We start from the raw sequence: 22,222 nt of genomic DNA on the forward strand, positions 1-22,222 counted from the left end.
AATATTGTAAATCTTCTTGATAACTGTTGAAAATGACATAACTTTTTTGACGTTGTTCATTATTTTGAAATATCAGTTCCCTCTGTTATCTCGCAACCATCTCAAGAAACGGCTCATCAGTTACAATCTTCTTTGGTTTTTCTCCGAATCGTATCTCCAGCAACCTGTTTCACACCACCAAACGGGATTTCCAGCTCCACACACTCCTGCAGCATCATCCCCATCGAAAACACAACCAACTTCTTTGTTTAATGCTTCTTCATCCCCTCCAGCAGCTCCAGCGTCCTCCGCCGCAAACTCTTAATTGATTGTCTGTTCCCTCAAATGCTGATGAAGGCAACTGTATGTTTCTCCATTCTTGTTGAACGCTGAGCAATCAGAGGAAGATGTGACAATGGCGGAGGTGGATGATGCAGATGAGGAATCTGAGTCTGATGAGAAGTCCGAGTGGAGCGCAATGCAGATCACCCTGTGCTCTGACAGCAGCACGATGTGCGGGCTCAGGTTTCGCAAAGAGGGAAGTTCGTCTTCCTCAGCTTCAAGCGAGTGCAATGCTCCATTCGCCACCCAGAACAGGATCTGCGCACCTGTCGCCATCCTCTCCTCCACAGTCACGATCGCCATCTCCTTCGTCTTGTTCCGCCCATGCAGCAGCATGAACAGCGAATCCCTCAGATCCACAATCAGCTTCTCATGAGGCGAAGAACATGCCATTGCATCCACCAAGTTTGACATCGATGAGGTAGTAGGACACAGATCCTCTCCACGAACAAAAGTTGAATCTGAATCAGTTGAACATGTTGAAGAAATTGATGGTGATGGTGTTCTCTTTCTTGTTTCATCATCATCTTCTTCCTTTTCCAATACCCATTCTGGGATCTAATCCGAGTTATTCCCCAAAATATCTTCTGTTGAGAAAATTTCGCTCAACAGATGTTCTGATGTCTCTGAATATTTAACATTTTTCTCACATATTCTCTACGATCCATTCATTATTTTTCTCTTCCACTTTGTCCTCCTTTCTCTTTTGAAACTTTTCCAGCATCATCTCCATCGCTACCACACAATCGGCTTTGGACGCCACTCTTTTGATCAAAAACTTATATATTGTCTGACCCTAAAATCTTTAAAAAAGCCTTCTTTCAACTAACAGTTAACAAATAAAAAATTTGAAGCACATACGACATAATCAATGCAATATTTTTTTTTACACTTTCCCAAATCAACATATATATCTTCTTGTTTAAATTTTTCATGAACAAACTTGATCGAAATTTCTGTCGTTTACAAAGAACGAGAAATTTACAACCAATTGACTTTTCAAACCATTTTATTAATATTTCTTATTCTGGAATATCAGAAATTTGAAAAAGGAGTCAGCAACTGAAAGCTACACTGATTTTTTGAAAAATATTTCTATTGTTTGTAAAAAAATATTATAACAAGAATTAAGTTAGACTAAATCCTTGTAATGATAAAAAATAAGTTAATAATATACAATTATATTTGGAAATGAAGCAATTATTATAAGAAAATCATTAAACAAAACTTAATTCAATCAAATTTTATCAAGATAAACTTTCAGATAAACATATTTGTAAATTTGAAGATCAAAAAACACTATTCAACCAATTTCTCAGATAAATTTGAAAAAATTACTTTATTTATCTTGTGATAAAACAATTGTGCAGAACAATATAGAAAAAATTATAAGTATATCTTATTTGAATAATTAAACGAAAATAGAAAGACAAAGACGATTTATGATCAAGATTGCAGATTAACAAAGAACACACAGTTTATCCACTGATTAACAGAGTGCAAACCAAGCCTGATGGAGTTATTTCAGGAAAAGCATTTTGATCTATCCCTTTATTTAATTAGACATCAGAACAATCAAAACAATGGAGAAAATAATGCAGGAATATATATTAAAATAAAAAAAAATGAATAATTGACAATTATTTATTTCTAAAAAAAGTTTATTATCAAAAAACAATCTATTCTTATTTATTAGAAGTTTGTCGACATTCCTATGCAAATTCGACCGACTCAATTCACAAAAAATTTAATTGTCGCAAAGGATTAGATGATCCATGGACTTTAATTGATAGCAAAAATCTTTTGATGTGTGCCTCAAAGACTTCATGATTAATTGACCCCCTGACAACTTCGGAATATCCCATTCTTGATTGGGATGTGGATGTGATTGCCGTAAGGGCCTGATGAACGGGCAGAGGAGGAATTAGAACCTTCTCTCCAACTGGGGACCATCCATATTTTCTGACGCATTCAACATTCCAAGATGTTTCATCAATATAAAATATCATTGCACCATCCATTTGATATTCGTTGAGTTTTTCAATGAATTTAATACGGAGAATTTTATTTTCTTCTGAATTAGATGCGGATTCTCTCTTTGTTATCCTTTTGAAGGAAAAAATAGGATATTTTTGGGTATCTTTATATTTTTCAGTCAGAATACGGTATATTGTTGATTTCCCAATCGGGCTTCCATGATTCGATAATTCAGATGCTATTTTACTCACTGTGTTTAAAGGATTCTGCGTCATTTTTTCCCGAACAATTAATTGATATTGTTCATTCTCGACCTTTTTCTTTCTTCCTTTTTGATGCAATGGAAGAGAAATGTCTATTCCCGCCTTCAATTTCGACAAGTACCTAGCTGTAGTAATTGTTGTTAATGTGCACTCATTTGCGTACCATGTTTCGCTCTTCTCCTGACAATGGATTTGAAAAAGATTAGATAATTTTTTTCTTTTCACATCAGTTGCATTTGTATAAGGATTTTTCGTTTTTTGATTCTCATGAATTCCAACATTTCTCAGATCTTCTATTTTCTTTCTTCTTTCTTCATCTGCTCTCATTGCTGCTCTCATTTTTATTGTTTGATGAATACGTTCTACCAAAAGATGAACAGCAGGTAAAGAAACAGCACTAACTCTGAATTCTGAAATGCTTGGAACTGATTCTATTATTTTCTTTTTTTTTATTAACTGTTCTGGCATGCAAAAGTTGAATATTTTCCATGTTGAGAAAATGTTAATATGACGAAAGGCGAATGTGGGAAATTAATTTTTTATTTATTGCGGGATGCTCAACATTAAAAAAGGACAGATCAACATTTTTTGGGACAGACTGTATCAAAAAAAAGTCACCCATATGAAAAAGTCGCTTTTTCAATTTTTCTCGATAAAGAAATAATAATGGTATTTTTGTCTAAAAAAATATTTTATTTTTTCTATTTTTAATTTCTGAAATTTTTTCGATTTTTCAAAATGAATCGTTTTAGTTATTATTTTAAGCAAAAACGAAAAGTTTCATTTTTTTCAAAATATTTTTCTTTCTGACGAGTGAAATTCACTTTGACGGACGTGGCGATGGATTTTCGCACTTGTGATACAAGCTAAATAATATGTAATTTTGCGTGAAAAAAATAAATAGAATAAAAAAAATGAGTTATTCAATAAAAAATATGAAATTATTAATTTCCAGATTTCGAAACTGCCTTGTCGGTCGACTTGTCGAGGTACTTCGTGAAAAGTCGGCTTGTTGTAAAGGCCTAGTTAAAATATCAATTTTAAAATAATCACCCATTTGGGATAAAATTTTTGTCTTTTTGAATTTTGTTCCATCCGACATTTTTTGCTTTTTTTGTTATTCAATTATTTTTCAATATATTTTTGAATAGCAATGATGGATGTATTATGATTTGATTGCATGAAAAGTTTGGAATATATCGTTGTTTTTTTTTTCCCATTAATGCAAGAATATCGTGACATATATTAATTTTTGATGTATTTCTTTCCTTTTCATAATCATCCTCTTCTTTGAATAATCAAAAAATTATCAAACAGAATTCAAGGTAATTATGAGCAACTACGTCATTCAATGTTTGCCAACGTGTCTCCCCCAGGATGATATTAACTGTTCCTCCTTTCAATAAGTTTTTAATTGTTCCAGCTTTGTTTATATCTGCATTTCTCAAAGAATAAATGCACCGGTTGTAAATGTCTTGGCATTTATCCTTTGCTGCTTGAAATACCTGAACAATGATTCCGAAAAGCCCAACAAATCCTTCGTTCCAAAATTTGAGTGAGTGAAAGAAATCAATAATTTTATCTATCCATCTCTTGATTACAATCAATTCTTTCAGCTTCATTTCTCCATTTTCCTCTTCTTTTCTTTTTCAATTCTCGTTTCAAGTCAAAATTTCCAATGCTTTTGCAACTTCTTTCGCAAAATGAAGTTCATTTACAATTACTCCTTTCAAACTTCTTTCTTTGCAAAATCTCTTTGTCAAAAACTTCTAGGTAGACTGGAGCTCAGACTGTGTCAAGTTGTGATGTTCCTGATAGAACTCGTCAATTTCTTTAACTTTATCGAGTCGAAGTTCTTCTTTAAAACCCTAATCAAAAAATTAGTGGGAAAACTCAAAAATATGAAAACGAAAATGAAATTCTCATATCAAACTTCCAATATTGTTCAAAACCAGAAAAGTCATTTCCTCTTCTTTTTTAACTTCCTTGTTTTCTTCTTTCTTCAAGGCAAGTTTCAAAATGCACCAGACAAATCAAAAGCAATTCTCTTGACGAAGAGGACCAAGTAAAAGTCCGTATTTGAAAAGATCAGTCAACAGCCTCTCATCTTTTTCTTTTTTCTTCTATTCTTTCTTCAATTATCATCTTCTCAAATTCGTCTCGCAACGAAGTTTTTCCAAAGCTATTTATTTTCATTCCACTTTGTATTTTCATATAGAAATTTCATGATTTCAATCATTTCGTGTATTTTGCTGAACAGTAATTCGGTAAAGGCTGGTTTGAATTCATTTCTATCTATATCGTTCATAAATTCAATCATTTCATCAATTTTCTGTTTCTATTCATCTTCGTTGCATCGTTTAAGTTCCGAAAACAGTTCTTTATCTAAAATAAAAACAAAAATAAATCCAATCATCATGAATTCAGGCGCTATGATGTTGCAAACCTGCGTACTTTTCAGTTATATTCCATGCTATTTTTCTTCATGCAACTGTGCTCAAAAAGTTATTCGATTTGAGCATTACAATTATGAGTTAAAGCTTGAAAAGAAGAAATTCTTAACTATTAAAACAATTAATTGAAAAGAAAAATACATAAAGCACATGAAGCTCATACAAAAATCAAATTTCGAGCAATTTTGAATCAATTTTTCTCGTCATTTCTTATCTTTTGTTTTTCATATTTGTGAAAACATTGAATCACAAACAGAATGTTTATCTTCACTTCATCCAGGGTTTGTTTAAACAATCCTGATTGTATCTTTCGCTTCAAACGTTTATTTATTCAATAAAAACAATCAATATCAAATTAAAAATTTTTGAATTAAGGATTATTTGATCAATGACGATATATAATAAAATAAATAAAAATAGAATGTTCTTCTTTTTTTTCCGTTCCATATTTTTCATTTTAACAATTTCGCAAGAGGTGGACGGTGTATCTTTATATACAGTTTATGTAAAGCAAACAGGAGACGACAACAAAAATGGAACTTTGATCGGTTATGAAAAGAAATCATTGAAAAGTGCTTATGAGACATTTAACAGACACGTAACATGTCAGATAATTGTTGTAAAAGATACTACTGCACTCACTGCAGAGGCTTTAACTTTTAATAAAAGTCAAATAATTACAATTGAAGGATTTGACAGCAAAGGAGAAGCAAATGAAATTGTTTCAATTAATTGCGACGTGCATCCAGGGAAACATTTATTTTCATGCTACGGAAAAGTCAGCTTTAAATATTTAGCTTTCAATTTTCCAATAACATTGAAAGAAGTGGATGACTCAAGTAATTCAGGTTTTTCTTTGATAGATGGTCATAATGTTGAGCTTGAGATAAGAAATTGCCAGTTTATTCGACCATTAACAAGTGGAAAAGTCGTTCACATTGGCTTTGTGCATATTTGGGATGGAAGTTTAGTTATGGATTCAGTTGAATGCACAAATGACGATTATTCTGTCACATTTGAAGATAACCTTTTTTATGTACGTGCTATTGGAGCAGTTTCGTTGACAAATGTTTCATTGAAAAAAGTGACATGTGAACGCTCAGCTATTTTTTATATTTACTCATCTGAAAATCAGATAATTAATTTTAAACTGAATGGAAGTTCATTTACAGAATGCATGTCTCATTTTTATGGAGTATTTTATGTTTTCTCATCTAGCAATGAAAGCACGTTTTCAGTGGGGAATGAAGGTGTAACGTCTTTCGATTCATGCAGCTGCAGTGGTTCAGACTTCCAATTTGCTGCAGGTGGAATTTGTTTGTCTGTGGCAAATGTAACATCAGCCTCTCTAATAAAATGGCCAGAAAACGGACAAAATCTCATATTTAAAAACTGTTCAGTTGGTTTTAATAATTTAAAGAGAAATACTGCATTAGTTTTGCGAATGGACAATCACTCGCTCTTCGAGGATATCGCGAATGCAATGAGAGAAAGTTTTGCTGCAAATTACACGCGAATGGATAATAGGAGGCATGTTATTGGATATGATTCTGAAAATCACAGAGAATTTGATTTCACAGTTTTATACTTTGATCCTCATCCTCCAAAGCCAGAAAATATGAAAAGGGCATTCGTGAAGAACAGAGGAAATGGAGATGGAATCACTGTTGAAAAAGCAATTGATAGCATAAGTGATGCATATGATTATTTAGACAAGAGTGGGAAATGTTTCATAGATATTATTAAAACAGATGATTTACTCAAAGCTGATCCCGTTTTATTTAAAGTTAGCAATGGAATAACCATTGAAGGAGTGAATGGAAACGGAGAGGGAAATACAGAAGTTGTTGTTGATTGTGATGTTAGTGAATCATCAGTTTTATTCTTTTGCCTGAGAATGGTGGAATTCAAGTATTTGGCATTCCAATTTTCTGCCACAAAAAAGAGCTGGGATTTTTTTATTAGAGCAGATCCAGGGCTAGAACGCTTAGTCCTTAGCCATTGTCAATTTGTTAGAGTTGGATCACAATCACAAAGAGGAATGAATTCAAATGATGATGGAGACAACTCGATTGGTTACAACCTTATAACCGTGTGTGACGGAACAGTGGAAATGAACACAGTGAAATGCACAGATGAAACCTCATTTGTGACATTTTCATCGTCACCATTTTCATTTTCAGGAGCCAGCGAGGTGTTATTGAATGGAGTGGAGATCAGCAATTTGAAATTTTCATACGGACCTGCAATTTTTATTTCGGATTCCGAAGAAACAGCTGCGAAAATTTTCATTGAGGGATTGAATATCAAAAATTCACATTCGGAGCTTGGATATACAGCTGGATTGTGGATTTCTTTGGTATCAGAAGAATCGACAGTGGCAATTGGAAGAAACGACAAATGTTCATTCAAGTCGTGTTCAGCACCAGAAGGGAAATCAGGAGCAATATTTATTGACATGCCCAAGGCAACATCGAATCTTCAGCTTCCTTCTGCTAACAATCTGGAGATAGACAGCTCAAACACAGCTGGCTCAGAATCAACTTCTCTGTTCATTATCGCGCCAGATTTTGACGAGTTCTGCAAACAAGAAGATGCCTTTGAGTTTGCAAATGATTACGATGAATCAACATCTGGGTGGATAAAGGGAGCAAAAGATGAAGAATCAGAGCCAGAGGATGTGTATGAGAAGTATGTGAAAGTTAGGCAAGAACAACTCAAAAAGAAAAAAGTTGGCACAATTGTTGCTATTGTTGTGCCGGTAGTGGTTGTTGTTGTGGCTGCGGTTGTTGCTGTTGTGATTGTAGTTGTTGTAAGAAAAAGGAGAAAGAGAAATGAAGAGAACGAAAACAAGGAGCAAGAAATGAATAGTTTATAGTTGATTACATGTTTTAGTTTTAATAATGATATTTTTGAGAAAATTTTATTCTTGATTTCTTGATTTCTTTCTTTATTTATTTATTTGAATTGAAAATGCATTTTTATTATTTGTAAATCCTTTTTGCGAATTAAGGAGTTTTTCCAAAATTCTATCACATCACTTCTTCAAACAATGAAGTTAAATAGGACGAAAATTTTTGTTTTATGAATTTAATTACACTCAATTTTTTCTTTTGTTTTTCTCATTTTTTAACTCTTTCATCATGAATGGAGATGGCAGGCTAATAATGATACGATGGAGAAAAAGTTTGGAACAAATTGCAGTTTTTTTCATTTTTGCAAGAATTTCGCACCACATTAAATGATTTGCTAACAATTCCAACCTTTTATTAACATTCGTAAACAATCTCTAAATTCACAAGTTTTTAACAAAATAAATAATTTGAGTTCAAAATTTAAAATGAAGATAAAAATACAACGGGCTTGTCCGGGAATCGAACCCGGGACCTCTTGCACCCTAAGCAAGAATCATACCACTAGACCAACAAGCCATATAAAAAAAGTTTTTTTAAAAAATTTTATTAATTATAGCATTCTTATTAATATCGAATGTTAGACTTTGAAATCAGACTTCTTCTTAATGTTGCATCATCTTCCTTTGTAAAATGCTTGTATGTTCTGCTTCTTGCAATTCTTATTCTTCTTACAACAAAGAAAATAACAACAACAGAGACTATAAACGTTGGTATAAGAACAGAGCATAGAATTATTGTAACATTTGATTTAGTTGAACGTGGCTTATTTTTTGGATCAATTGGCTTATCTGCGCTTTTGATTGTAAATTCTTGTGTATGAGTTGTGATATTTTCGTCTGTAAATAAAACACGTACAATGACGCTTTGGTTATTTTGGGAGAGTGAAATGAAGGACGATGGGACTTCAGATACGACAAGTGTTTCGTTGGGATGCTGTTTAAGTGGCAAGCTTATTCTATCAATGTCAGATTCTTCTTCTCGAATCACTGCCTCGACAGCAAGGTCACAAGGCATTAGCATCTTCCCAATAAAGCGAATTTCGTAGCCTGAATCTACAGTTTGCACAGCCTCATAACTGGATTGAGAGTTCATTAGCTGAGAAGAAGAAAAGTGATCAGATGTCGAATGAAGTAAGTCTGCATCGATTGAGGATGATAACAATTTGCTTTCTAAATCTTGATCTGAATGCAACGCACTGCTTAATTCCCTACTGAACGTCTTTTTCCATGTTCTTGAATTTTTCTTCCAAAAACCTGTTGAATCTTTCCTCTTTGTTTCGATTTGCTTTTTTTTCAACTCATTTACAATTGGAATAAAAAACCCAGAAGACTTTTTCTTTAACAGCCCATCCATTTCGCAATCATTCGTGTCTATCCACATCGAATCACTCTCTTCCAACCCATCTCCTTCCGTTAATGAATTGATGGTCAAAGACGCCATTGTGCAATGAATGTTTCTGTGAGCAGAAGGAAAATGAGCCACGTGTGCTGTCCCACCCACAAATGAGCATGAATTCATGGCCAAATTCCCGGTTATCAAAACAACTGCACCTTTCGAACAGTTCACGAAATGAAGATTGTCTGCCGTGGAATTGCAGCCGGCAAGCAAGAGCGCTCCGCCTTTCCATCCGCAAATAGCATTCCTGTCGTCAGTCTCAGCAACAGCCTCGCCAACAACAGTCACATTGCGCAGTGTAGTGTTTGTTCCGAGAACAAATGCGAACTCACTGCCCGCTGTGAAAGTGTCATCTGCTGTGGTCAAATCGCTCAGATGGCCGTGTTGAATAAGTGTTACGGTTTTGGGGATTGTATGCGACACAATCGCAGGACCATCGTCACGTCTTGTAATGTTTGAAAACTTGAAATCTTCGAGAACCAGAAATGGCTTTGTATCAGATAGAAGAAGTTGAACAGAGGATGTGATCTCATTTTGATCTGAGTCAAAGACTGATTCAACTGAGAAAGATTGTTTTTCTTTTAAAGCTTTAACAAGCTGCTTTCGAATTCTTTTCTCCTTCATCACATCAGCAACAACATTTGAAAATCCTACTCTTCTCCAGAATTCCAGTTGAATTGTTCCTTTGCTCACTTCATTTTCGCTTCTCCCCGTTTGAACTTGAGCTCCCAAATCAAAAATTCCGTTGGTTTGTTCTTTGATGTATTCATTTTGAAGCTCGCGCCAAATCTGCTTTGCTTTCATCCATTCACTCGAATCACAAGAATTGGATTGACCTCCATTATGTTTTCCTTCAGACTCAAAAGAAGATGCAGATAAAGATAAAAGACTTTGAATTTGTTCTTCAGAAGCGTCCTTAAAGAAGTCTTCAATAAATTCATTCTCTTCCTCTTCTTCAATCTTTTCATCTCCTTCAGCAAATGGTGAATGAAACACAGTTTCAATCATTGCGGCTCCTTCCATCTCAACATGCTTGCTTGCTGAAAGCTGAATAAATTCTGCCTGTGGCACGCCTTCCTCAACAACAAACAAAGGCACTTTGCTCCTCACTGCTTCCACAGTGCATTTAGACACAACAAATGAAGATGCTGTCGAGTACAATGTAAAGAAGCAAACCGCTCCTTTGCCATTTCCTTCCGTACGAAAAACACATTTCTCCAGCTCAGCCCCTCCCTTTCGCACACCAACGAAAGTACTAAACTTTTCTGGTGACTCTTCCGCTATCTCAAAGATAACACTCGAGAATATGATTTTTGCATCAATTCCAGCAAGTCCATGGCTGTAGCACTGAACTACCTCATCGCGTGTGGACGCAACTATTCTTGAGCAATACAACACAGCCAATCCTCCTTTTGTATCGGCCGACTTCACATCCATCGTGTCCATGTCAATCTCCTCAATCACATCGGCACGGTCAAGAATGAGCAGAGAGCGATGCTTGCCGTCTGCATTGAAATGGATCAGCGCCGTCGCTATGGTCTTGCACGGCTGCGCAGTCAGTCCGCAGGAGAGCTTTTCAGTCGCATCTTTGCTGGTGCTGGAGGCGCAGCTCGTGTTCCGCATAACGAGATTGATCACGTCATAGATGTCTGTGTCCCTCAGATGCTGCGCCGACTCGTCGCTGTAATAAATAGCTCTTGATAAGTTGTTGAGAAGAGAGCTATTTTGGTGGAAAATGAATCTGTTAACAGCAAATGACTTGTTGAAGTTCTTGAATTGCAGGTAAAAACCTGGTGCTACGTCTGCCGCGCAATTTTCGAACTGGACTCGGCAAAACTTGAAGTCGCACACATCGCTTGCAGAGTGGAAAAACAGGCAGCCACCTTTCCCGGTTTCACCCGGCGGGTCTTCGGCCTTCCGCTTTTTGCAGTAGCAGGACTCGAATCTGACATCGACTATACGCAAATAGTTAGTGTCTGTTGGGCAGTGGAAGAGAGAGCCTCCAGCTAAAGACACGTTGCACGAGCAGTTTTTGAGGGTGCTTCCGCGAAGAGAGAAAGGAAAAGGCTTGTTGGAGGCAGATGAGAGAATGCAGGATCCTTCTTGCTGACGCCAAACATGCACAAACTCTGAATCAGCGATGGAAATTGTTGGGACAGATGTCTATCAAGTGTGTATATGAAAAAGAAAAAATGGAATATAATTCGTAAAATAAATAAAATAAAACACAATAAAAAACATTTTCAAAAAAAGTAATATTGAATTAAAATCAAAAATTTTTCTTTCAAATACCAACGATTTTTCAAAAAGTTTTAAAATAACAATATACGAAAAATGCATTGAAAAGAAAACTTGGATCTTATAACAAACTGTTTCAGGAATCCAGAATAGAGAGCAGTTCATCAAAAACCAAATATCAATCTTGAACGATTCCAAAGCCAACGATCCGCTTTCCACGACAAACATTGGTGATGTGAAATACTTTGGCTCAGTCAAGTTCAAACCAGAGTCAACCTTCACGCTAATTTTTGATATACTCGTTTTACTATCCTTCTTTTGCCTCAGCAAAGACAGTGACTTTTGTGTGTCTGATTCACTCAAAAACACAAAGTCCACGTTTTTCAGCGTCAATTCCCCATTTTCCACATAAAACACTGAGATATTCGTATTCAGCACATTTCCCGGCTCAAAGGACGTTGCAATGGAAAAAGATGAATCAATTCTAACTTTCTGCCCGTTGACAACACTAAGCTCTGTTTCCCCTGTTATTTTCTCTTCGATCACAATCCGGCACAAAACAGACTTTATTGCACGCTCCAAGCAGTATTTCACAGTCTTGCACTGGCTGTTTTTCTCTCCTCCATATCTTCCACAGAGGAGATTGTCATTGCCTTCCGTGGGGTTCACTCTTCTCTCTGTCACCCCCTTTTCAAGCCAGTTGTCGTAAAAGCTGCTGTTCGACGCAGAAAACCAGCAGAAGACGCGGCTGTTCTCGTTGCTTGAAATGCAGTTGCTGAACGGATTGAACGATTGAATGTTGACATCTGAGCTGAACACGAAATGCACATCAAAACCGCTCTGTTTTGTTCTGTCTGTTGCAACATTGTTGTTGAAAAAGGTGAAAGAAATTGCTATTGGAGTCTCATCATTCTGCCAAAGTGGACTTATTCTTGATGAAATTGATGAAATAGTTTGTAGATTACTATCAATGGAAGATGAATAAGATGGAGAAGAACATACTCCCGAAGAAGAAGATAATTTGTTTGAAAGATTTATGTTCTTTTTCAAGTTCATTCTCATTGCTCCTCCAGTGACCGCTATGCAATCACTAAACTGACTGTTGCTTATCACAACATTCAACTCTAACTCATCGAGCAAAATTCCTCCTCCGCTTCCATTAACAGCTTTGCAATTCTTGAATATTAGTTGATCCAAAACACATTTGTTTGCTTCAGTTGGTGCTAAATTTTCAACATTCCCAAAATAATCGTTTGCATTTTTTGCAGATCCTCCTTTGCTTTTGGACAAATATATTCCTCCCCCGCTTCCTGAAGAGCCTGACGTCAAAAATGAGCACTTTGTAATAGTAATCTCCTTTGTTGAGCCTTCAACATACAAACAACCTCCGCCACAATCTTTTCCCTTTGTGGAGCAATTTTCGAATACGCATCCATCCAAGTTTGTGATCCCGCATCCAATCACACAAACACCTCCTCCTTCACGTAAAGCATAGCAATTCTCCACGCGGCATCCACTCATCTCAACTCTATCTTTTTCTCCTCCAACCACACACAATCCACCTCCCTTTTGCTCGTTGATCGAAGCTCCTTCAGCTATACACCCCATAAAGCAATCTCCGACAAACGTTGCTGATTCCTTCATTGATTTTCGAACATACCACACTGTTTTTTTCGCACATCTTTGATAAGTGCTATTGTGAGATAAAAACGATCCAAATCCAATCATTCCATGAGTAAAAACACCAGACAAAGCATTGTCAACGCAATAAAATTTGCTCGATTCAATATAAGTATTTTCGAATGAATCAAAAGCTTCAAAATTTTTCAGGTCATGTTGATTGCTTTTGTCAATAGCAGTTGCTTTCCAAGTAATGTTTGAAAAATGACTGTCGCTGATCAATTCTGAATTGCGAGAACCACAAATCAAAAATGGATTTTCAGGAAGTAGAACTAAATTGGATAATTGTAATAAAGAATAGCAAGCTGATGAATCATTTCCTTTGATGAAATTTATCGATAAAGGATGGTTCATTTCAGATAAAGATTTTTCTGAGGAAAATGTGAAGTTGAAAATATTAAAGACACAATTTGATGATGAAAATAGTGTGGGTTCATGTTTTCCGGATATTTGCATGGAACAAGAATGCATTGTAAGTGCAGAATTTAAAGCAAAATTGTTTCGAGCCTCATCGTTAATTTGGCAAAGAACAACTCGATTAAGCTCAAGAGATGAATTTACAATATTCAGTGTTGACTTGATAGTTGATTTTACAACACTTTCATAAGTTTGATGTTGCGTAAATGAATAAAGTGATTGATAGTTGTAAAATGGAACGTTATCCAAAGAAATTTGGAATTTATCCGAACAAAAAGCATCAATTATAAATAATGTTACCGCAAGATATAAGCAAGCGGTCATATATGTCTTTCTATTCGAAAAATGAAAAAATAAAAAAAAATTTAAGATCATATGGCACATAAATATGTGAAAAAAAGAAAGAAAAAAATAATGATATGGGCTAGATTCCACTGTATCAATTACAAAATTGCGGTCTAAATGTCGGAATTGGACACAAAGTCGATTGGTTCGACATCGTCGTCATCATCGACTGATGTAGCCGTAACATTTGCAAGATTTGACGCAATGGATAAATCGTTTGACTTATTTTTATACAAAAATATTTTCCGAGAAAAGCAGAAAAATAATTTAGTGTTTTCTCTTTTTTTACACCATTTGCAAATGTTTGTTTTCAATTGTTATATATTTGAGAATTACTTCATTGGTTGCTTTTTTAGAGAAGGATTCAGCTGCCAAATTTTGCGGTTATCATCGTTTGTGTGCTAATGGCATTTCAATCAACTTTTGTTCCATTGAAAAGAAACGTCACTCACGTTGGCATTGTTGAATTTAACAAGGCTGTTGGGTGTGCGATTTTCATCATTCAAAATTCTCAAAAAGAAATATCATTTATTTTATAATCCTCTACAGCCTTTACTTTGATCCTTCATTTTATACGCCGTCATTTAGCAGCCTTGCAGTTTTTGTTATTCTTTTTGTTGCATTTATTTTATTCATTCTCGTTGGATCTGTTTTTGCATGTATTATGATCCAACACGAGAAAAAATTTCCGTTCTTCGTTCAAAGGACGACTCAAATTTTTACTCTTATTTTGACCACGTTTGGGATGATTCCTATTATTAGCATATTGTCCCTTCCATTGATATGTTTTTATAAATCTCTACACCCTGACGACAATTTTTGCGAGAATGATCCTCTGTTACTTCCGTTAATGATTATCTGTATTATTGCTTTGCCGCTTATAATTGTCTTTATTTGGCTTTACCGCGTGTTTGTGTTCAACCCTAACGGAATCCAAGGGAACATGCTCGCTTCACGTCACGGCAGATACAACGCTCTGATAAGCATACTGCTCATTGCAGACTCGATGGCCGCGGTTCTGCTTGCGGACGAAGAGAGCGTCATCGTCAGCGTCGTGCACACTTTTCTGCTTGCTATCGCTATCGCCATCTGTCTCGTCGGTCAGCCGTTCCACCGGCTCAAAGGGAACGTGCTGGTCTGCAGCTGCCTCGGCGTGAGCTTTGGCGGTGGGATTGCCTCGTTTTTCCTGGAGCTCATCGACAGCTCAGCTGCAGCCATTGGCAACATCGGCGCCGGTGTGATTTTCTGGATCGTGCTTGTGCTTCTGTGTGCGGGCTTTGGGGTTGCGTGTGGCGTGCTGATGCGAAAGAGGATGAGACACATCTGGATTGTGGAGCCTTATCAGTGCAAAGCGAAGACAGACAGAAACGAAGAAGTCGTCGAAGTCGGGTTTGAACTGAAACTGGGGAAAAACATGGTGCAGTTGTATTCTTCTGTGCCGGAAAGAAGACATGCTGAAAAAACAGCTGTTGGAAGGCCAGCCAGCTCTGCTGTGAGCAAGTTAGGACCACTCAACTCTTCTTCCAATTCATCATCTTCTTCCTCTTCTTCCTCTTCCAGTTCTTCTTCTTCCTCCTCCTCATCCTCTTCCTCATCCACCTCCTCCTCAGTATACAGCACATCCAACGGGTCAGGCCTGTGCTCGCCTTCTCCTCTCACCTCGCCAACAACTGGAATGCCCACCTTCACGTCTCCTCTGGCTGTGAATGTCGATCTGCACCAGATGTCTCCGGAATGCTCCTCGCCTGTGACATCGCCTTCGCCCGCCCTATCGCTTTCGCCGCTTATCATGTCTTCCACCTCTTCGACTTCGCTGCTTCCTCTTTGCTCTTCCTCTTCCTCTTCTTCTTCCTCCTCATCTTCTTCTTCTTCCTTGTCTTCCATTTACTCCTCCACCACGTCGCTGACTTCATCCACAGACAGACTTCTCCCAAAGCAGAATCCGAATGCAACAAACGGGTCTGACAAAGTCCTCTCGCCAATCGCCAACGAAGACACGCCTTTCAGCGAAATTGCCTCTCCCTCAGCGCCTCAGGCAAGCTTCTCTTCCTCTTCTTTGGCTTCGCTGTCATCAACTCTGGCTTCTTCAAACACATCTTCTTCTTCGTCTTCGTCTTCGTCTTCATCATCATCTTCTTCTGCTCCAGCCAAACCAATTAATCGCTCAAATTCCTCTTCCTTCTCCCGTTCGATGCAGCTACAAGTAGTTCCGTTTGCCTCGTCCTCCCTCACATCGCCCACAAAACCTTCCACGCCACTCACAAGCCCAACTCCCTTAACTTCAGAAAATCCTCTTTCTCCGACTTACACAAACACCTCGTTCCATCTCATCTCCACACACAACCCGTCCCCCTTGGTCAATTCGTATGGCGACAAAGGAATGAAAAAGTGGGGGCAGCAGTCTTCTTCCTCTTCCTCCTCTTCCTCATCATCATCGTCGTCGTCTTCTTCTTCTTCTTCTTTGTCTGCCTCATCTGCTTCGTTAGAACCAGCCGGCGTCTCCTCCATTCTTTCTGCGCAGAACGCCAAAAAAGTGATCAAACCTCTCCACAAACCAGAAGACATCGAAGTCAGACTTCGTTTTCTGTACGACCCAGCCATTATGAAGCTCGACTGCTACAGCCAAATTGTCGCCTTTGCCGAAGAGATCTACTCGTCTGCCCTGAAAAAACAGCGTTTTGAGAACTCCGCCGACCTGCTTGTTTCCTACATCCTCTTTCTGGACGTGTTCCGCGAGTGCCACAAGCAGCGCATCAGCCGGCGCGGCGTCTCCGTCCAAGTTGCGCGTCTTCTGCGGCGTGCGTGCGAAAGCTGCCCCGGCTGGACAAACCGCTGGATGGTGTATCAGAAGATGAAGATGATGGAGAGCGTGCTGGGCGAGCTGACAATCGAGGGAGAAGACATGGCAGCTTCGGGCAGTTTCAATGGGAGTCTTGTTGGAGCAGCAGGGGCAGCGATGGGGGCGCCAGGCATTATGCACAGAGAGAGCTTCAGCACGGCGTATGGAAGGAACACGCCAGCAGCGATGATGCTGCACAGCAGCTCGATGAAGTCGCTGGGGTTTGACGAGGATGCGTATGCGAAGGATGCGCTGGATGTGGAAGGCGGGAGAGGGAACAGCTCGTACATGATGCATGTGCAGCTGCAGCAGGCGAGCAAAGACGTGGAGCTGGCGAAGGCGCACCTGCTGCGTGTGTGGATGCTGCTGTCGCGGCGTGTGGTGGATGTGCAGATGGTGATGAAGCACGCAGTGGAGAGCATCAACTACCGCGAAGAGGCTCAGCACATCTTCGTCGGCCTGATGGAGAGCCACCCGGAGAACACGAATGTCATGCGGCAGTATGCGCTGCTGCTGCGGGATGTGTTTATGGACGAGGAGGCAGCTGCCAGCCTATTGCACGAGGCAGACTCGATTGAGGAAGAATTCACGGCGATGGAGAACTCGGCGATGGACACGATATCGCTGATGTCGATCCACTCGTACAACAACAACAACGAGCTGTCGCCAGGGCAGGGGATGACTGACAGAGAAGACGTGAAGGAGGACTCGGGGACAGATAACTGGGAGCTGCGGAAGCTGAACAACAAGCTGGGTGCAGTTGAGTACGAAGGAGCATATTCAGATGCGAGCTCGAAGCAGAAGATGGAGTCGGACAACTGGAACGAGCGGATGCTGGAGCAGCAGCTGGCAGACATTACAGAGCGGACGGAGAGGACAGAAAGAACTGACAGAGAGGGTGGAGCACATAGCTTGGTAACAAAAGGGTATCGTGACAGACAAGGAGAGCTGAAGAAGCGGATGGCGATGAAGAAGAAGGACAAGAAGAAGGAGAGAAAGATGAAGTCGCGAAGGAACCTGTCGGAGACGGTGATGGTGACGCAGAACAAGACGAAGAAAATTGTGGTAGCGCTGTCGCTGCTGTATCTGACGCTGATTCTGGTGCTGATCATCTTTATGGTCTCTTATTTCTGGGCTAATTCGCAGTTCTCCAAAGCAACGGTCTCTTCTGATAATGTGCGAAAGGGCGTGCGGATCTCGGCTGAGCTGAATGCCGTGTTCCATCTGATGGAGCTGTACATGTTTGTGTTCTCAAATCGCACAGATATCGGTCTTTCAATGCAGGAGATGAAGGAAATGCTCGACGTGATTAAAGCTGATGCAGTCATTGCCAGCCAAGAGTCCTATTCGCGTTTCTCAGGCTTCTACAAGAACTCCTACCAGGAGTCGTCGTGGAAGTCCACAGACAACGTGTGGCTTGAGCCGACCCTGGATGCGCAGTATCAGGTTGTGGCGATGCGGGAAAAGAAGCTGTCGATGCTGTCGCTCATCAGCTGGGCGCAGGACATTCTGAACGAGGTGTTTGTGGACATGGACATCATGAGCGTGTCGGAGAGCCACATGCAGCAGGTGGCCTGCACATTTGCAATGAACATCCCATACATCCTATCGGAGAGGCTGAAGAAGCTGAGCTCGGATGCGTTTGTGGATACTTCTGACCTGATGTCTGAGGCAACTGTGGTGTTTGCTATCTTTCTCGCAGCGTGTTTTGTGCTGAACATCTGTCTGACATTCCTTCCGTTGTACATTCTGATTAAGCATTTGATAAGGCAGTGGAAGCAAAAGCTGAGGAACCTGTGCAACTGCACGCCTGAAGAAGCGCAGAAGATTGTGAGCAAACTCGAAGGGAAGCAGAGCCACGAATCGAACAGAGAGCAGGATATTGCAAAGAAGGAGGCGAAGGAAGCGCAGCAACAGCAACTGCAGCAGCAACAACAGAGGAACACATCGTCGACAAGCACAAGCACAGCCAGCGGGAGGCCAAACGTGGTGGACGACAACGAGAACGAGTGCTGCAACAACTCTGACTACAACATGAGCGACGTGGACAGAGACTCGAACGTGAAGATGCCCTATCGCCTGTCTGTTCCTGACTCCATCGCTCTCGATATGCAAGGCGTCTCCACGCCTTCCTCACACAGCAGTATTTCACCACTTATGGCCCACACCATGTCCCCACCGTATTCGATGACGCCCATGCCGAAGTCTCCTCTTTCTTCCATTTCATTCCAGACAACACCTCAAAGCGTGTCCCCGCAGGGCAGTTTTTCGATGCCGCTGGAAGCATCGGCGTCTGAAAACAAAAGCATAAAGACGAAGACGCTCTCAACATATTCTCTTCTGCAGGAGGCAAACTCTGATGCCACTTCTGGGCAACCTGCTGCGAGCAAGCGGCAGGCCACAGACAGACAGACAACCGAGCGGCGCGAGCGGCTGTCATCTTCGCTGTCGATTCAGTCATTCCCCAACCTCGTCACGTTCCAGTACAACAGTGAGGCTAATCTTCTTCCGTCTCAGCATCATCCATTACCCCCTGGAGAGCGAGAGCCAAAGAAGCACCACAAGAAGCTGTCAGCGCGGTCGAACTCGGCCAGCGACGGCTCCTCTTTCACGTCACGCGGCACGTCCACAAACACCGAAGACTCGTCGCATTCGCTCAGCGGCAACTCAGAGGAGTCCAAAATGAAGCGGCTGCAGCGGCGGAAGGAACGGAAGGAGCGGAGGAAGAACAAAGAGAGGGAGAAGCGCATCCAGATGGAGCAGCAGTACATCGCCGAGAAGGAGTCGGAGGAGAAGCGGAAGTTGGCGCAGAGGATGGCCGACTTCGATGCGCGTGTGTCGCATGTGAAGGGCATCATTCCGAAGAGCATCTGGTTTCGAGTGATTGTCGGCACAGTGCTGCTGATTGTGTCGTCGTCTGTGTTTTTTATTGTGGGAATATACTTCTTCTCGCAGTTTTCAAATATCACTGCGAACATCGTGGTGAATGTGTACAGGCGTGTTATTTTGGTGCAGATTTCTGGATGCACAACGATGATGTTTGCCAATGCAACATATCCGCTTGCTGCTCCAGATCTGGAGAGAGTGTTTGATGGATTCACTTCTCCTGCCATTCTGTCGAATAAATTCTGCGTGACGAGGCAAAGCCTGCGCAATGTGATTGGCGTGCTGGCTCAGCACTTTGCAGAACTGACGACGATATTCATATCAGGGTCAGAGAGTATGCCTCCCACTGGAGACGAGGCATTCAACAAGATTATTATCTCCAGGACACAAGGAAGCGACGATGTGCTGACAATGCTCGCATCAAGTGTGTGCGAGTGCATCACAGAGAAGGGAATTAATGTTAGTTGTCCAGCGGAAAAGCTTCCAGGCATAACAGGCACGTATTTTGGAGTTCAAGAGCTTTGCACCAGATTTGTAGAAGCAGCGACTGCTGTTAGAAATTTGGACGAAAATCAATACAGCTATACGAACGTGAACTATCAGCACTTGATCAAGTCAGCAACGCAAGATTTGCAGTATGGAATAGATCTTATTGAGCTTCACTACACCGATGTTCTTGATGCATTTGTTGCCAATTCGTCGAGTGTGATGCTTGTTCTGTTTGTGACCATCGCGGTGTTTATGGTGACGATTGCCTGCACCTTCTTTTTGTCGCTTCCGCCGTCGATCAACAGAGTGGCGGAGCTGACGGAGTGCCTAAGTGACATGTCAGCATCGTCGTCGCTGGTGGCGCAGTGGAAGGAGGAGATGAGCATCGGCGTGGAGTCGTGGGACTCCATCCACCAGAACATTGTGGAGGCTGCAGGCTCGCTGATCAGCGACATGAAGGACGACAAGCCGCTGACGCTGCTGTCGCAGGAGATGGACTCGCTGCTGGCAGCTTTCAGCGCGCACTGCGCAGCGGAGGAGGTGATGATGGAGCGCTGCAGCTACCCGACAAAGGCGAGGAGCAAGCACGACACGGTGCACGTGTGGATCTTCAGGAAGATGATTGATGTGTGCCAGCAGTTCCAGAAGGGAAAGCCTTCGATGACAGAGATTGATTTGATCTACCAGGCAATTGTGAAGGACGAGGTTGATTCGATGGATCGGGAGCTATCTTCGTTTATTCAGGCTTCGTGTAGCGATATGGCGGTGGATGACTTGCTTCATTCGTTGGAGAATGTTGTTCCACGGTGTGTGGTTGAGTTTTACAAGGGCCCCAACGCCACAATGGTGGAAAAAATGAACTTTGAGCAGGTTAAGGAGCGTATTGATAGCAAGACAGAGTAGCCATGCTATCTTCTTTTTTATTAATGAATTACAATGATTATAAATATTTAGTTTCTTTATGAATGTGTGAATTGTGCACTTTGTTTTTGTTGAGTTTTTATGTTATGGAATTATGTATGTATAAACTGACTTCTTTATAGCAAGCACTGAGCTAAAATATGAAGCAATTCACAAATGTTACTTTGCATTTCCACTAATTTACAAATCCTAAAATTTCAATTTTGAATTCTTTTCGTATGATTTCTAAAAAACTTATTCGAACATATTTTTAATTGATTATTTGGTTCTTTGTTTCTTTTTTCTTTTCTGGATATAAATTTTATGGATAGTTTTCATGTTGTTGTGCCTAGTGGAGTAGAAAGATTTTTTCATTCATTCTTTAATTTTTCTTTGCTTTTCATAATTTTTTTTCTTTTTTCTGTTTTATTTCCTTTTCTTTCTTTCTTTTGTTTAATTTTATTTTTTAATTTTATTTTATGTTTCATCCGAATTAATTGGTTGCTTTATTTTGTATGAAAAAATCTGTCTGCTAAGCTCTCAAAAGACAGAAATTTCTTATAAAGAAACTGTTTTTCAGTCCATCATTGACGATGCTTTACATTTTTATGTATTTGAATATGTATTTCTTTGTTTAATTAACTTTTCTATTCTTTTTTCTTTTCATTTTTTAAAGTCAGCATGTATACTTGAATGCCCCTTGATTTGTTTATCGTTTATTGTCACCGACTTCTCTTCCTGTTTACCAATGTTTTACCCTATTTTGATTGTGCGTAATATGATTAATGTTTCAAAACACAACAATTCTTGTTTTTAAAAGCCAAGGTTGTTTCTTTGTAACTTTTAATTTGCCCACCAACCGTCTTTCAATTTATAAAAAATTTGCATTTCAAAGTTCTTTTTTAAATTTAAAGAAAAAATAATTATGTGAAAATCTTTATAATTTTTTTCATTGAACACAAATTGATTGAAGCAATTCGGTGGTTTTAATTATTATTTTTATTATTAAGTTTTATAGTTCATCTTTCTAACGAAAAATTAAATAAAACAAGAAAAGTATAGAAAAAAAAGAAAGAAAGAAAGAAAAGAAAAGAAAAAACCCAT

General features: G+C 39.6%; 5 protein-coding genes across 5 annotated transcripts; 3 read left to right on the plus strand and 2 right to left on the minus strand.

Moving 5' to 3' along the window:
- Positions 1-300: 300 nt before the first annotated feature.
- On the minus strand, positions 301-871 carry MONOS_6047 (uncharacterized protein; the record flags this gene model as incomplete). The annotated part of the gene is made up of 2 exons (XM_067876248.1): positions 301-782; positions 868-871. 2 exons carry the CDS (start codon positions 869-871, stop codon positions 301-303), a joined length of 486 nt encoding a protein of 161 aa, XP_067735207.1.
- Positions 872-5,411: 4,540 nt separating this feature from the next.
- Positions 5,412-8,108, plus strand: MONOS_6046 (uncharacterized protein). Its single transcript, XM_067876247.1, has one exon. It carries the CDS (start codon positions 5,436-5,438, stop codon positions 7,890-7,892), a length of 2,457 nt encoding a protein of 818 aa, XP_067735208.1. The 5' UTR covers positions 5,412-5,435; the 3' UTR covers positions 7,893-8,108.
- A 385-nt stretch (positions 8,109-8,493) lies between these two features.
- On the minus strand, positions 8,494-13,290 carry MONOS_6045 (uncharacterized protein; the record flags this gene model as incomplete). The annotated part of the gene is made up of 2 exons (XM_067876246.1): positions 8,494-11,487; positions 11,695-13,290. 2 exons carry the CDS (start codon positions 13,288-13,290, stop codon positions 8,494-8,496), a joined length of 4,590 nt encoding a protein of 1,529 aa, XP_067735209.1.
- Positions 13,291-14,121: 831 nt separating this feature from the next.
- On the plus strand, positions 14,122-14,409 carry MONOS_6044 (uncharacterized protein; the record flags this gene model as incomplete). Its single annotated transcript, XM_067876245.1, has 2 exons — positions 14,122-14,306; positions 14,361-14,409. The coding sequence occupies 2 exons, from the start codon at positions 14,122-14,124 to the stop codon at positions 14,407-14,409; spliced, it is 234 nt and encodes a 77-aa protein (XP_067735210.1).
- A 538-nt stretch (positions 14,410-14,947) lies between these two features.
- MONOS_6043 (uncharacterized protein) lies at positions 14,948-22,047 on the plus strand (the record flags this gene model as incomplete). The annotated part of the gene is made up of 2 exons (XM_067876244.1): positions 14,948-17,962; positions 17,990-22,047. The coding sequence occupies 2 exons, from the start codon at positions 14,948-14,950 to the stop codon at positions 21,119-21,121; spliced, it is 6,147 nt and encodes a 2,048-aa protein (XP_067735211.1). The 3' UTR covers positions 21,122-22,047.
- Positions 22,048-22,222: the final 175 nt, after the last annotated feature.

This window comes from Monocercomonoides exilis (assembly GCF_001643675.1).
Source record: "Monocercomonoides exilis strain PA203 chromosome Unknown scaffold3-2548433, whole genome shotgun sequence".
In the NCBI taxonomy this organism is placed as follows: Eukaryota; Preaxostyla; order Oxymonadida; family Polymastigidae; genus Monocercomonoides; species Monocercomonoides exilis.